This window comes from Camellia sinensis, chromosome 10 (genome assembly GCF_055761805.1).
Source record: "Camellia sinensis isolate YWXY chromosome 10, ASM5576180v1, whole genome shotgun sequence".
NCBI classification, from domain to species: Eukaryota; Viridiplantae; Streptophyta; class Magnoliopsida; order Ericales; family Theaceae; genus Camellia; species Camellia sinensis.
Genome location: NC_138970.1, coordinates 5,355,605 through 5,370,803, shown reverse-complemented (window position 1 = coordinate 5,370,803; position 15,199 = coordinate 5,355,605). Strand labels below are relative to the sequence as shown.

At 41.6% G+C, this 15,199-nt stretch overlaps 1 protein-coding gene across 1 annotated transcript; it reads left to right on the top strand.

Moving 5' to 3' along the window:
- Positions 1-1,189: 1,189 nt before the first annotated feature.
- LOC114263281 (uncharacterized) lies at positions 1,190-5,336 on the top strand. The gene is made up of 2 exons (XM_028203780.2): positions 1,190-2,529; positions 5,162-5,336. The coding sequence occupies exons 1-2, from the start codon at positions 1,190-1,192 to the stop codon at positions 5,334-5,336; spliced, it is 1,515 nt and encodes a 504-aa protein (XP_028059581.2).
- The last annotated feature ends 9,863 nt before the right edge of the window (positions 5,337-15,199 follow it).

Below are 15,199 nucleotides of genomic sequence, written 5' to 3'. Positions count from 1 at the left end.
GGGAATATAAGAAGGTTTCCTTACAAAATAAGGTGGTGTAATAGACAGTTCAACTACGGCTTCATTGGGATCAAAATCAGTTTTAGGGTTTTGAAATTCCTTATTCGAAATCGAAATCAAAATCAAAGTTCATCATTGAACGAAGGGCACGAACTAACATTGAATCATAGGTTAGGTTCGAAAGCAAAGTAATCGACTAATTGTTTATGGTATTTACTTTTAATATTTGTTTAATTTTGAAGCTAATGATTATGAAAAATCAATTTATGATATAATACTATTTTGATTTGGCATTTTTTAGAATACATCTTTGTCTGTTTTTCTTTCAAAAGGATTTGTTTAATCGTAATTGTTTTACTTGAATAGTGTAATACTTGATTAGCTTTAGTTTAATCAGTCATTAAAAGAAACTCATGTATTATGTAATCCTTATTAAAAATCAATTTACCAAGAATACAGAAAACATAGTGTTTTTTTTTATTTTTTATATTTTTTTATAAATGTATTCATACATGGATTTCTTCAATTGGAACTGTCTTATGGTAATAGTAGTTTAATACTATTTTTATTTATTTATTAGTATAATTAGTCGATAATAGCATATTTTTTCATTTAAAAATGCGAAGAAAGGATCTTGTTATTTCACAATCAAAATGCATCATAGGGGTTTGGTTAGTTATAATCCTCAGAGGGTTTATAGTGGTGGATTTATCAACTATTTTGACTTTTCTAATTCTGATGAGATATCACTTGTGGAGTTGGACAATATGGCCAAGGAAGTAGGTTGCACTGGATGTGACATCTATTACTATAAGGTTAATTACTGTGTTGGGTTAGAGTTAATTAACATTGATCAAGATGTAATGAGGATGGAGACACTTGTGGATGGAAATAGAGTAGTAGAGGTTTATGTAGGTTGTTTAGGAATAGATGGCGTTATAGATGCCCAAGTTAATCAAGTAAGGTTAAGTGCAAAAAGAATTCAGAGAAAGGGAGTACTTGTAGATATACAGGTAGCAGAAGAGGAAGATAGTGCTGACTATGATCCTAATCCCTCAGACTCTTTCTCATTTGATAAGTCTGAGAAATATGATGATAGTGACTATGGATTTTCTGATGATGTGCATTGTATGAGGCTAATATTGACAAAGATCTAGAGTTTGCTGTTATAGAAAGTAGTAAGAATGCAATGACTGAGGCAGTTGATGACCTACAAAGCCTTGGAAGCTCCTCTGATGAGCTAAGAAGTATTGACAGCTCATCTGATGAAGGAGGTACTTCTCATAGGAGGCAATACCTTATTTTTAATGTTGACTCTGATATGCACAACTCTCAATTCAAACTTGGTATGGAGTTCAAGAGTCATGATATGTTTAGGGATGTTGTGAAGGAGTATGCAATTAAGTGGAGAAAACATATAACATTTATCAAGAATGACAAACAAAAGGTGAGGGCAAAGTGTAAAGTTAGTTGTCCTTGGGTTTGTTATGCTTCATATGTAAAACATGATGGGTTGTATAGGATCAAAACACTTGATGAGCACACTTGTAATAGGTCTTTTGATGTGGCATATGTGAGTTCCAAATGGATTGTCAAGAGGTACTTTGAAAGAATTAGGTTAAATCCTACATGGCCAATTCAGTCATTGTCAGACACTATTTCAAGTGAGCACAATGTGAAGGTTGACTTACAAAAAGAGAGAAGGGCAAGAAACAAGGTGCTGACACAAGTAGAGGGTACTACAGTTGAGCAGTTTGCAATGTTATGGAGTTACATTGAGGAGATTAGGAATACCATTCCTAAGACAACAATCTGCATAAAGGTGAAACAGATTCCAAAGGTTAATGAATGGACTAATCCAAGGGTTAGTGATGGGATCGATACAGAGTCAAAGTTTAAAAGGTTGTATTTCTGTTGGGGTCCATTGAAGAAAGCTTTTATGAATGTTTACAAGCTAGTTATAGGAGTTGATGGATGCCATTTGAAAGGGTCACATGGTGGTATTCTCTTGACTGCTGGTGGGATAGATGCAAAAAATTGCATATTTCCATTTGCCTATGTAATTGTTGAGAAAAAGAAGAAGAAAACATGGTTGTGGTTTTTAGAGTTGTTAGAACATGATCTGAATATTGTAAACTTTCATTATTATACCTTCATGAGTGATAAACAAAAGGGTTTGATTGATGCAGTGGCTGAGTTATTCCCAAATGTTTCACACAGGTTTTGTGTGAGGCATTTGTACAACAATTTTAAGGGTAAACACAAGGGGTTGGTTCTAAAAGATCTGTTGTGGAAGACTGCAAGGGTAACAACTGTTCCTGCATTTGTCAAAGTGATGGCAGAGATTAAAGAAGTTGATTGTAAGGCATATAATTGGTTAGTTGAAAGACCACCAATTCATTGGAGTAGAAGCCACTTCAACACTTTTCCAAAGTGTGACCTTTTGCTAAACAATCTACGTGAGTGCTTCAATTCAAGCATCTTGGAAGCTAGGAGTAAACCTGTGGTTACAATGTTAGAGAAGATTAGGTTTGTCATGACCCGAACCTGCCCCTAAAAGTTTAGGCCATGACCGGCCTGTACCTAGGCCTCAAAGACAAAATTTTCAAAATATTTAAATGACATCGGGGCCTAAAGTGGAAGCCAATCAGATGGTAATGCCCATTGAGCTTGTGCATACATGATAACTAAAATAATTAAAACAATGTAAACACACTAATATACATATACTTATATATGTATCTCACACTCATATACATAAAACTTGGGTAAATACAAAATTCTAACAATACAGGATTAAAGCCTCAACACAGAGGTGCACTTGATGGCTTGACTTAACAGGTTCACAAAAGAATTCCTGAGACTGACCCAAGGATGGTCTCCAGATTGATCACCTACATACAGATAAAATACGGAGTAAGCGAAGCTCAATGAGTAATAATAAAGTGAAATGAATCAGGTAAATAATCTAGATTCAAAAGTAGCATAACACCATACTCTTCCTCACTTACATCCTTCATAACATTATTCATGATTATATTTACCAAACGGCCTCAGGCCCACCATATAACAAAACGACCTTGGGCCCAATCACATATCAGAACGGCCTCGGGCCCAATTATATATCAGAACGGCCTCAGGCCCAATCATATATCAAAATGGCCTCGAGCCCAATCATATATCAAAACAGCCTCAGGCCCAATCATATATCAAAACGGCTTTGGGCCCAACACATCAATAGCTGTTTGAAACATTAGAGGGTAGATAGAACATCGACATGTCTCCACCTCCCTTGGCTTTCGGCCATGAGTTATAAACAATTCATATCATTATAGGGTAAATGGAACATCGACATGTCTCTATCTCCCTCGGCCTTAGAGCCACAAATCATAAATCATAACAGTTTTAGGCTTATCATTATTAATAGAACAAAACGACCTTAGGTCCATGTCAATGCCATTGTTTAATCATTTCCATCAAAATATAATTCACATAATGTATACCATTGCAATAAACACAATTCGTATCCAGGAAAAATACACGAATCCTGGCATTACTCATCCCAAGCATGCCAATCACAATCCTAATATGTAACCCGTAGCATAATGATTCCAACATACCAAGTGAAATCAAGATATATGAATTAATAATTCATAAGCAGAAATACAGTAATAAACATAGCATTACACTATTATTATCACAGTGGTCTAGGCGAGCAGTGGTCTCCTTCCGTCGGTGACCTACACATAGCACATGTACACAACGAGTAAATAACGCATTCTTCTATTTGTTTATTATCTCTTTAGTTTCTTTACTCACTTGTTCAATTTGTTTACTTTCTATTCATTTTTAAGCATTTTAAAGGGATTAAATAGACACATTAACAGTTTCAGAGGGTCAAACAGAACAAAAGGAGGTTGTAGAATTTCTCAACTTTGGCCGTACGCGCGGAAGTCCCTGCTACACTTGTGGGCAGGTGCGCCGCACGTGCCTTTTTAGCAGTGTGATTCCATTTCTCTCCCCTGTCTTCCCCACGTGCGGCTGTGAACCCTGCACGTGCGGTTATGCCTCCCACACGTGTGGCCATGGGCCCCGCACGTGTGGTCGTTTGCCCTGTTTTCTACAGTTCGAACATCACCAAAAAGCCAACTTTCCAAAGACATTTCTAAGGCAAATATGAGCAATATCTCTCCAATATCATATTATGTGAACATGATACACATGAATTTATACATAAATAGGTCTTAATTTACCAAAGCAACTTATACAACTTGTTAATCACATTCCTTTTCATCCTCCCATGGTTAACAAAATAGATACAAATATATGGGTGTCTATAGAAGTTTAATACATGCAAAGATTAAAGATTAGAGGATAGATTTTCTTAGGTTAACACAAGAATCATCTCTTAACTAGATCAAAACAATGGCTCTTGATGTTTTCCATAGGTATTTACTAACCAAAGTGAGTGGTTCAAAACCCCAAGTTAGATAAGTGGAGAACATCATTCTCAAGTTGATACCAAACAATTGGAGTGAGATTTAGGGTATCGTAGTTAGGTTTCACATACCTTGTTCCCTATTCTTTGAATCTCCTAGCAAAAATCCTCAATCTCTAAGCCCTAGTTGCTCTTCTCTTCTTCTCTCTCTTTTCTCTTCACGTTTTTGTCTCTCATATCTTTTCTTTTCATTTTGTTGAGTTAAGCAAGGCTCATATACTTATATATATATATATATATATACACGTAAGCTTATCACAATTAGGGAGCCAAATGCACCCTTACGAATCGCAGGAAACCAAATTTCAATTAAACTTCCCAGATGACTCTAAAAATTATATTGATCATAACCATGCACTCTGTTATGGTTTTTAAAGCCTCTAAGGCCTTTAATTTGCAGTGCAAAGTCAACCACCCAAACGCACCTTAATGAATCAGATGAAATAAATTCCCAATTAACTTTCCCAAATAGCTCTAAAAATTCCCAATAGCATATCCATGTACTCAATTTTGATTTCTAAACCCATAAGGGTCGGCAATTTTAGTTTCAAGGTCGTAACTCAACAGATAATTCCTCAATTCACAGGTATAGGTAAATTAAAGCACATTAAACCATAATTAAATAAAGATAATTTCTGATACTCATTTTGGGGTCGTTACAAGGTTATTGTTGAAGGAAATAGTTCAAAAAAGAATAGATGCAATGCAAAGACACAATGGTCCTATATGTCCTAAGATTCAAAATCATTTGGAGAAAATGAAAGTGGATGCAGCTGGATGGATTCCTAGATTGAATGGCAATGAGCAATTTGAGGTTGTAGGGCCATATGGTGGGTAATACAAGCTAGACTTGCAAGCTTGGATTTGTGGCTGTAGGAAGTGGGATTTGTCAGGCATTCGATGTGCCCATGTTGTGGCTACTGCAAATTTATTAGTTCAAGAACCAGAAAAATATGTTCATCAATACTAAAAGATGGAGACTTATCTGAAGATCTATGACAATATGTTGAGTCCTATTAATGGTAGAGAAATGTGGCTAAGAACTGAGTATGCAAAGGTGCTGCCACCTAATGTGAAGAAAAGAGCTAGGAGGCCTAAGCAAAATAAAAGAAAGGAGAGTGAGGCACCAATTCAAGGCACAAAGCTAGGAAGGTAGGCCATTAAAATCACTTGTAATAATTGTGGGAAGGTGTGACACAACAGGAGAAGTTGCAAGGTCAATGGCAAATTCTACTTCATGCAAGAAAGCCAACCTGAGGGGAGCCAAACTGAACCAAGCCAACCTCTGGGGAGCCAAACTAAACCAAGCCAAACTCAAAGTCAATTAACTGCAGAAGCACCTTGTAACAAGCCCGCGGGGGACCTCGCTACAGCTCGGACTCGACTTTGTTGTCACGGTTCTAAATCTGAACCAAAGAGTCCAAATCCGGCAAATCGTTTTGAGAAAACAGATTTTTGAAAGAAGTGCCAAACATGGACTGCTTTGCCAGATACAGAGTCGCCACCTAAATATTTTATTTTGGGAAATTTAGGAAACCCTGACTCGGTGCCAAAAGGCCACGTGTCCGTCATCACCAAAGTTGTCTCGGCTCGGGAACTTGGGTACGATTGGGGAAGGTCACTTCGTGAGCACCCCCGCTCGCCCGATCAAAGATCGGCCTCTACTAACCGTGATATCTATTTTTGAAAACTTTGTGTGTTCTTATTCCGGTTATTAGCCTAGGTTACTATGTGATGCACACAGCATATAAGTATAGACTGGATCGCCCGAATTGGAACAAAACATTTCATGCTTGTTTATTTGAAAGATGATTTGCTACTCGCAAGTAGGCTTAAAATGCAGATTTTACCACCCGCAGGTGGGTTTAGAAAAGATGGTTTTGCCACTATCTAGTGGGCTTAAAACAAACAGTCGATGATTTATTCCAATCTAAACAACTCAACCTTCACCCACAGGCATTCAGGCAGATATATCACATAAGCACATAGCCTCATGGTAAGCATGCTATTCATGGCAGTCACTCACACGCATGCGAGGATGCTAAAGCATAGAACTTACCGAGTACTCCAAGCCAAAATAGGAACTACATTAGAAATCATGCATGATCCTAAGTATACAAAAATGCTTAATGCAACACATGCAAAATGCAACTATAGTAGGCTCGGCTATTCTAAGATGGCATATGAAATGCTACAACTAACATGTATTCAACTTGGAATTGAAAATACAATGCAGTTAGTATGATGCGCCGAGCCCGGTGCATGCAAAACAGATGAATGATGCAAACATGCTGTCATACTGTATGCTAATTTAAATATGCCCTAATCTAACCAACAAAAGCGGATAAATAAAAGGGCGAAAGACGTGGGGTTGGAAGACATACATCACACTCACGCACACTTATTACAGTTGTGCCCTCGCTCGGAGGGTCCAAATAAATAATACAGTCCCGAATAAAAGAATATTACAGTCCAAAATATTACAAAATTCTAATTAATTAATGAATTAACTAAGAAAGTAAATGAAACTGGCGTGCAAGCCAGGGACCGCCTTGCTTCTGATGGATGATGCATGTCCGGACTGTCTTGCGCGGAAATCCACCGGAATGCCCCAATTAGCCTCTGTTTACACCTGTTCTTGAAATGCGTGCCAAGCCCCAAAAGTTTGCTGATTCCTGGTTTTGCTGTAACAGAGAGCAGGAAAGGGGCATAGCAATATATTTGCACAAATATATGCATGTCTCGATCCTCGTGCCACCAATCACGCATACCGAGGCATGATGGTCGAGGAGTCGAAATGCACAATTCAATATAGGATGAATGCGCATGAAACTACAGCTAAAACCTAACTCCATCATGGATAATCCGGAGTGTCGGTGACTGGGGAATTGAGACACATTCCGTCACTCGGAGTACGAAACACACCTCGTTTCCCGTGCCCGGGTTAACTCATATTCCGGACACGATGTAATATGCATGATATGCGTGAAATGCAACTAAGATACAATCCTAACATACTCAATGCTATGAAAAAGAGATGCCTCGAAATGCGTGCACTCGGGCACGCAAACCGAGAAAATGACGGAATGCAATGAAAATGAGACGCCTCGAAGTACGTGCGCATGGGCACGCAAACCGAGGCGATGACAGATATAATGAAAATGAAAATGAGATGCCTCGAAGTACGTGCACACGGGCACGCAAACCGAGGCGATGACAGAATGATGAAAATGAGATGCCTCGACGTACGTGCACACGGGCACACAAACCGAGGCGATGACAGATACAAGGAAAATGAGATGCCTCGAAGTACGTGCACACAGGCACGCAAATCGAGGCAATGCATACGTAATGCAAATGACATGGAAAATGACAAATGGACTTATACTAACATGAGAGAGCCTCAGCCACACTCACATAAGATGCCGATGGCAGAAAATGAGGTGCCTCGAAATGCGTGCACACGGGCACGCAAACCGAGGCAATGCATACGCAATGCAAATGACATGGAAAATGACAAATGGACTTATACTAATCATGAGTGAGCCTCAGCCACACTCACATAAGATGCCGATGGCAGAAAATGAGGTGCCTCGAAATGCGTGCACACGGGCACGCAAACCGAGGCGATGGTAAGATGTGATGAAATAACATGGAAATGACAAATGGGCTTATACCAACATGAGTGAGCCTCAGCCACACTCACATCGGATGCCGATGGCAGAAAATGAAGTGCCTCGAAATGCGTGCACACGGGCACGCAAACCGAGGCGATGATAAGATGTGATGAAATAACATGGAAATGACAAATGGGCTTATACCAACATGAGTGAGCCTCAGCCACACTCACATCGGATGCCGGCGGACGAAAATGAAGTGCCTCGAAATGCGTGCACACGGGCACGCAAACCGAGGCAATGATAAAATGATATGAAATGACATGGAAATGATATGCAAGCATACTAATGGAATTTCAGCAACAAAATATGAGGGAAAACAGTCCCGAAATGAAGCGAAATGACATGAAATGCAAGGAAATGTCCCGAAATGCAACATTAGGCATCCGAAATGGCCTATAGCCATACTAAACATGCACAACATGGACATGCAATGCAAAGACAGAAGCTAGACAGTCCCAAAATAAGCACTTTTCCAGTTATAAACATGGCCAAACAGCAAATATAGGTATGGCAAAAATAGCATACAAGAATAGGGGCCAAGATAGGGGTAATGAAGCAAGTGGTATAAGCTAAACCCAAACTGAAAAAATTCCTTCTACAACACTGAAGATGGACCAAAAATATGAACATTTACAGCATATGGCAGCCTCAAAATCAGTATACAAACATGCTAAAAATATGATGCAAAATAAGGCTCAAAAGGTGCTAAAACATGAAGTGTATAAAATAATCACCAAACAGAAAAAAAGTGTGAATGAAACATGAAGTATAGGCCAAAATAAGACCACTTTCAGTTCGGACCAAGGTCCAAAAACAGAAACAAAGAGGGCTACTAATTTATGCAAAAAAAGGGCCAAATAGGGGATATAACTACAAGTGACATATGGAAACACCAAACAATGTTGAGCCCTTCTCCAATGTTGAAGAGGGGCTCAAAATAAGCCCTAAATCAGTTTACCACATGCTCGAAAATAAATTACTCATGGGTCAAAAATAGCATGCAAAATTATGACATACAAGATGGTCAAAGAAGCAAGTGTATTATGGAGGGCTCAAACAGGGTTGAGCCCTTGATGAGAAGTGAAGATGAGCTCAAAATATGGCCCTTTTCAGTTAAGGCCGAAGCTCAACACAAAAAGCATGCATGGCTTACATATTGATTAAGAAAAAGGGTCAAAAGGGTAAAAGTGTAACTTACCCTTGAAGATCTAGACTTTGGTTGCTTCTTGGATGGATTTGCTGCTCCTTTGGCCTTCAAGAACCCTTCTTTGTTGCTGGAAATGGGATAGTGGTGGTAGGGCTTGGTGGTGTAGAAGAAATGAAGGTTAAGGAGTTAGGGTTTTTTTTGAAGTTTTGAGAGTTATAACAATGGAGTTTAGGGTTGAGCCTTGGAGATGAATTTTTCTAACCCCTATGAAGAAGACCCTCAGCTGGTTTATATGGTCAAGAAAGGGGTGTAAAAGGGGGGTCAAATGGAGAGGAAAACTCTCTCCCAAAATATCCCCCGGATACAGAAAATATCTGGGGGATATTGCCCCACAGCTGGAAAGGGCACAGTGAGGAGAGCACGGCCGGCCGCTCACTTTGGCCGGAGGTGGCCGGCCGGCCACACCCCCTAGCCGGCCTTCTAGGGGTCAAAAGGGTCAACCAGATTTTCTGGCCGGCCAGGTATTGGGGAGGTAGCCCTATGTGTGTACAACACAACCATGTAATTGAAATTCCAAGAAAGTGGGCCCAAGGGGTTCAACAATGGCTCGGAAAGAGGGGGTCAAAAGGGTCAAGTTGACTTACTGGCCGGCCATGAACTTTTAGTGGCCTCCCAGGTGTGTAGATCACAGATATGTGGTTCAAAGTTCAAGAAAAAAGGTCCAAGGGGTTCAACATTAGCCCGGAAGAAAAGGGTCAAAAGGGTCAGGTGACCTTAATGGCCGGCCATGAACTTTTAGTGGCCTCCCAGGTGTGTAGATCACAGATATGTGGTTGAAAGTTGGCAACGCTAGCTCTAAGGTATTCAACATTAGCCCGGAAGTGCGAAAAACGGGCGCCGGGAGGCTCGGGAGGAGAGATAACTGGTTGCTGCAACAATTGCTGGCCTCCCACCCTTCAGTGACCTTCCTCGGGATAAAACAGAGGTACCTGCCAAAAATGAGCGAAAACCGTTGCAAAACGAATGTTCCGGAGCCAAAACACGCAGTTCGGGGTCCCGGAAATGGGCTGTTAAGCATCGAAAATGGCATTCGACCTCGAAGTGGGTTTCTCAACCCCCAGTGTCCCTCAACAGGGAGCAAATAGGAATTATGCCGAAAATCAGAGCAAACGGAGGTGGTTAGGCGGTCCCGAACCGAGGTACACGGCCTGACGGCTCCGAAAACCGGGAACCGGACTCCGAAATGGGCAAAATGGCCTACGGCCACCAAATGTAGCCTACGAACATTGAGAGATGGTCTACGGGACCTCTCCCTCCCCTCAGGAAAAGAAACAGAGAAAACCGAGTCTGGTTCGCAAACCGAGACAAGGCACAGAAGAGGGTTCGGAAGTCTGGAGGCAGGGCTCACGGCCGCGATTCTGGAACTTCTGAACAAGCACATTATGCAATATCACCCAGCGCTCAATCGGTGACGTCTGAGTCTTAGGGTCGGTCAAAAATGGGGTGTCTACAGTTGCCCCTCTTTGACAGAACTCGGAAGTCACAAGTGACGGGAGTGAATGTCAAAGCCCAGAGACGAGCCATTTTTGACAAGGCCGAAGGCTTAGACAAACATACAAGATAAACAGAAATGTGCCCGCAGGCATGCCCGCAGGCAGGGGGGGCAAGATGCAAAATGATATGCGAGAAGATTTTGAAGATTGGACTTATACGCTACGCGAAGCCGGTTTTTGAAAGTTGGACTTATACGCTACACGAAGCCGGTTTTGAGAGTTGGACTTATACGCTACGCGAAGCCGGTTTTGAAAGTTGGACTTATACGCTACGCGAAGCCGGTTTTGAAAATTGAGGATTCATGCATGCAATGCACTGTAATATAATAACTAAAATGCAATGTAATAGCTAAGAGGTAAAGGTACCTCACAGGGGCATTGGCAATGACTTACCTCATGCTGCTGGGGATCTTCCGCTTCTTCTTGGCTGAACTGCAGGTACTACTTTTCTCCCTGACCATGGTCGCAGCTTTCCCTATTCTCCAACGGGGTGACAGACTAGGTTGGATCAGTATCCAGAATTGAGGTGCATACAGATGCTATCTCAATCTATGGGGCTGCCATACAGATTTCAAGCCGAGGATATACCCCTGGGTATTTAAACCAGACTTTAGTCTCGGAAATCCCGAACCTTTGCGTTCTAGGCATAAGCCATTCGAACTCTAGTTTCCACCGTCTCAGTTGGTCTCCTAGGAACTCACCGCAAACACAGGCAGGTGGCTATACCAGACCATGACGAGTCGTTCGGGCACGACTAACACCAAAGGAATTGCACCTTTAGAGAATTTAAGGTCTCCTAGACCAGGAGTGCACAAGATAGTGCGAATAAAGATGCAGGATTTAAGGTCTCCGCAGACCGGAGGATTTAAGGTCTTCTAGACCAGGGGGTGCACAAGACAGTGCGATGCAGAGTGAATGCACAAAACAGTGCTAAACATATGCACAAAATAGTGCGATGCTAAAGGTGTACAAAACAGTACGAGCAAGGTGAATGCACAAAACAGTGCGATACCAATAAGGTACGCAAGATAGCGCGATACAATGCACTAACAAGTACAGGTGAGATGCGCAAGATAGCGCGATGGAATGCATGCAAAATGCAAGTAAGGTGCACAAAACAGTGCAATGCGCAAAAAGGCGCGAGTGATTTGAAATGCACAGGACCGTGCGATACGCTAAACAGCGCGATTGAAATGCACTAAACAGTGCGATTGATTCGAAATGCACAAGAAAGTGCGATTGAGATGCGTAAAATAGCGCGAAATGTAAACTGCACAAAACAGTGCGATGCCCAAAATGGCGCGAGTGATTTTTGAAATGCACTAAACAGTGCGATACGCTAAACAGCGCGATTGATTTTGAAATGCACTAGACAGTGCGATACGCTAAACAGCGCGATTGATTTGAAATGCACTAGACAGTGCGATACGCTAAACAGCGCGGTTGAAATGCACTAAACAGTGCGATACGCTAAACAGCGCGATTGATTTTGAAATGCACTAGACAGTGCGATACGCTAAACAGCGCGATTGATTTGAAATGCACTAGACAGTGCGATACGCTAAACAGCGCGATTGATTTGAAATGCACTAGACAGTGCGATACGCTAAACAGCGCGATTGATTTGAAATGCACTAGACAGTGCGATACGCTAAACAGCGCGATTGATTTTGAAATGCACTAGACAGTGCGATACGCTAAACAGCGCGATTGATTTGAAATGCACTAGACAGTGCGATACGATAAACAGCGCGATTGATTTGAAATGCACTAGACAGTGCGATACGCTAAACAGCGCGATTGATTTTGAAATGCACTAGACAGTGCGATACGCTAAATAGCGCGATTGATTTGAAATGCACTAGACAGTGCGATACGCTAAACAGCGCGATTGATTTGAAATGCACTAGACAGTGCGATACGCTAAACAGCGCGATTGATTTGAAATGCACTAGACAGTGCGATACGCTAAACAGCGCGATTGATTTTGAAATGCACTAGACAGTGCGATACGCTAAACAGCGCGATTGAAATGCACTAACAGTGCGATACAACCACAAGATGTACAAGACAGTGCTAGTGAGATACAAAGTGTAAGTGCACAAGATAGTGCGAGTGAGATACAACCACAAGATGTACAAGACAGTGCTAGTGAGATACAAAGTGTAAGTGCACAAGATAGTGCGAGTGAATGCATGTTCTATGCAAATGAGGTGCATTTTCTATGCAAAAGATACGAGCATATTCTATGCAAGTATGGAAGAGTGCATTTTCTATGCAAAAGATATGAGCATTTTCTATGCAAGAAACAGGAGCATATTCTATGCAATATTGAAAGCAAATTCTATGCAGAATCGAAAGCAAGCATATTCTATGCATGAATCATAATGATGTGCGGCAGGCATGTCACAGAAGTGTATATGAAAGTGCACATTCTATGTAGTAGAGGAGCGTCAAACATGTACCCTGGTGCCTCTGATTTACCTCTTAGAGGACTTTGCAACACACTCAGCTTAAAAGGGGCACACCCTGTTCATATTGGCGGGAGATAACATCTGCTGCTGCTGCTTTAATTGCCGTTCTGGCTTGAAGCATGCTTAAGCTTGGAGTAGAGGCACGCTCATTCTTCAGGGCACTGGCAAGGCCTGAAGAGGTACATATGGAATGCAATCTCAGAATTTTCTGAAGGTGAAACACACTCAGATGCTCGACATTTTCCCTATTTTCTTTTGCTTCGTAGTCCGGAACTTATATAGCTTCAGATAGGTCCTTGTTTTGCTGTTCTAACATAACCTGGGTTGAACCCTGCAGTTTTATGAAAGAATGAATCTCGTTTTGCACAGATGTGGAGAACGACACGGCACTCGGAGCGCAAAACGATTTTATTTTGGAATTGATAAATGAGCTCTCGACCGGGTGTCGAGCCTACGACTGAACATAGCGAAAAAGACCCAACAAGGAAATAAAAGGCACACAACCTAGACACATCGAGTAACACTCGAAACGACTCAAAACAAGAAACGAGACAAACAAAGCAAAAGACATGACACACAGGCGTGCACAGGGAGCCTGTTTCACCGGGTATTATTCCCACCCTTTCTTATTTGTGATTCTCACATCACTCGGCTCTCAAGCTCGGTTTTTCTGAAAAAGCCCTCTTCTCACTTTTCCTCTCATCGCACATCTCTCTATTCTTCATTCTCTCATTTTTCATCCCTCCCCTGGGTGGTTGATGGACGAACAGCAAACTGTGGGCTCGTGTCCCTAGCATTCTGCTAGATTCTCTTTCTTCTGCTCACAACTAGTGAATTCTTCCCATGGAAAGGTTGCGCTACAACTGGGTGTGTAGCAAATCTGCAACTAACATCAGTTGATGATGCTTTGTTGGGGAGTTTGGACGTGGTAAGATCTGTCCGGATGATGGAGTGGAATATCTTGCCCCATTCTAGTTCGTGCTTCGCACTTTGCTCGATACCTCGTTGCTTGGAGGACGTGAGAGCTTTCTGCCCTTTGTTGTGCCCTTTTCTGGCAGATAGAGTACCCTTCTTGGCAAGTATGTTGACAATGGGAAAGACAGGAAGCCTGACTCAACTGTGCCCGTAGTTCATCATTTTGACCATTTTTTAGTTTTAGTTTTCTCCTAAAAAAAAATTGACCAAAATGAGAGTTAGATTAACATGCTTGTTCAGTTTTCTGATTTAAAATCATGCAAGTTAGGCTATAAGCACTGAAAATTTTCCTCTTTTGGGTCCAAGAAAAGGTCCAGTTTTGAAAATGGAATACTTTTCGAGAAGATTAGTCAACCTCAGTAAAAAATTCTCAAAAACTATTTCGCAAACGGCCACTGCTGAACGAGCATGGGACCTACTCTTGAGATGCGCAACCTCGGATCCATGGCAATGGGAAATTGCCCCTTGTCTGAAGGACACTGCATGGCAACGGAATGTTGCCCCTTGTTTGAAATGACACTGCGGCGTTCTGAATGGCAACGGAAAGTTGCCCCTTGTTTGGATAGCACCGGAGCGCATTGAATGGCAACGGAAAGTTGCCCCTTGTTTGAATGACACCGCGGTGCATTGAATGGCAACGGAAAGTTGCCCCTTGTTTGGATGGCACCGCAGCGCATTGAATGGCAACGGAAAGTTGCCCCTTGTGTGGATGGCACCGCAGCGCATTGTAGGCAGTCCTTAGAGCGACGAATACAACCAAATTCTCAGATACAGAGAAATCGAAGATGATCAAAACCATTACATGGGCACAGTCAATTTGAAGTATTTTACGGCTGGACTTCAGAATGAAGTTGCCTACGTATCCCAAAGAT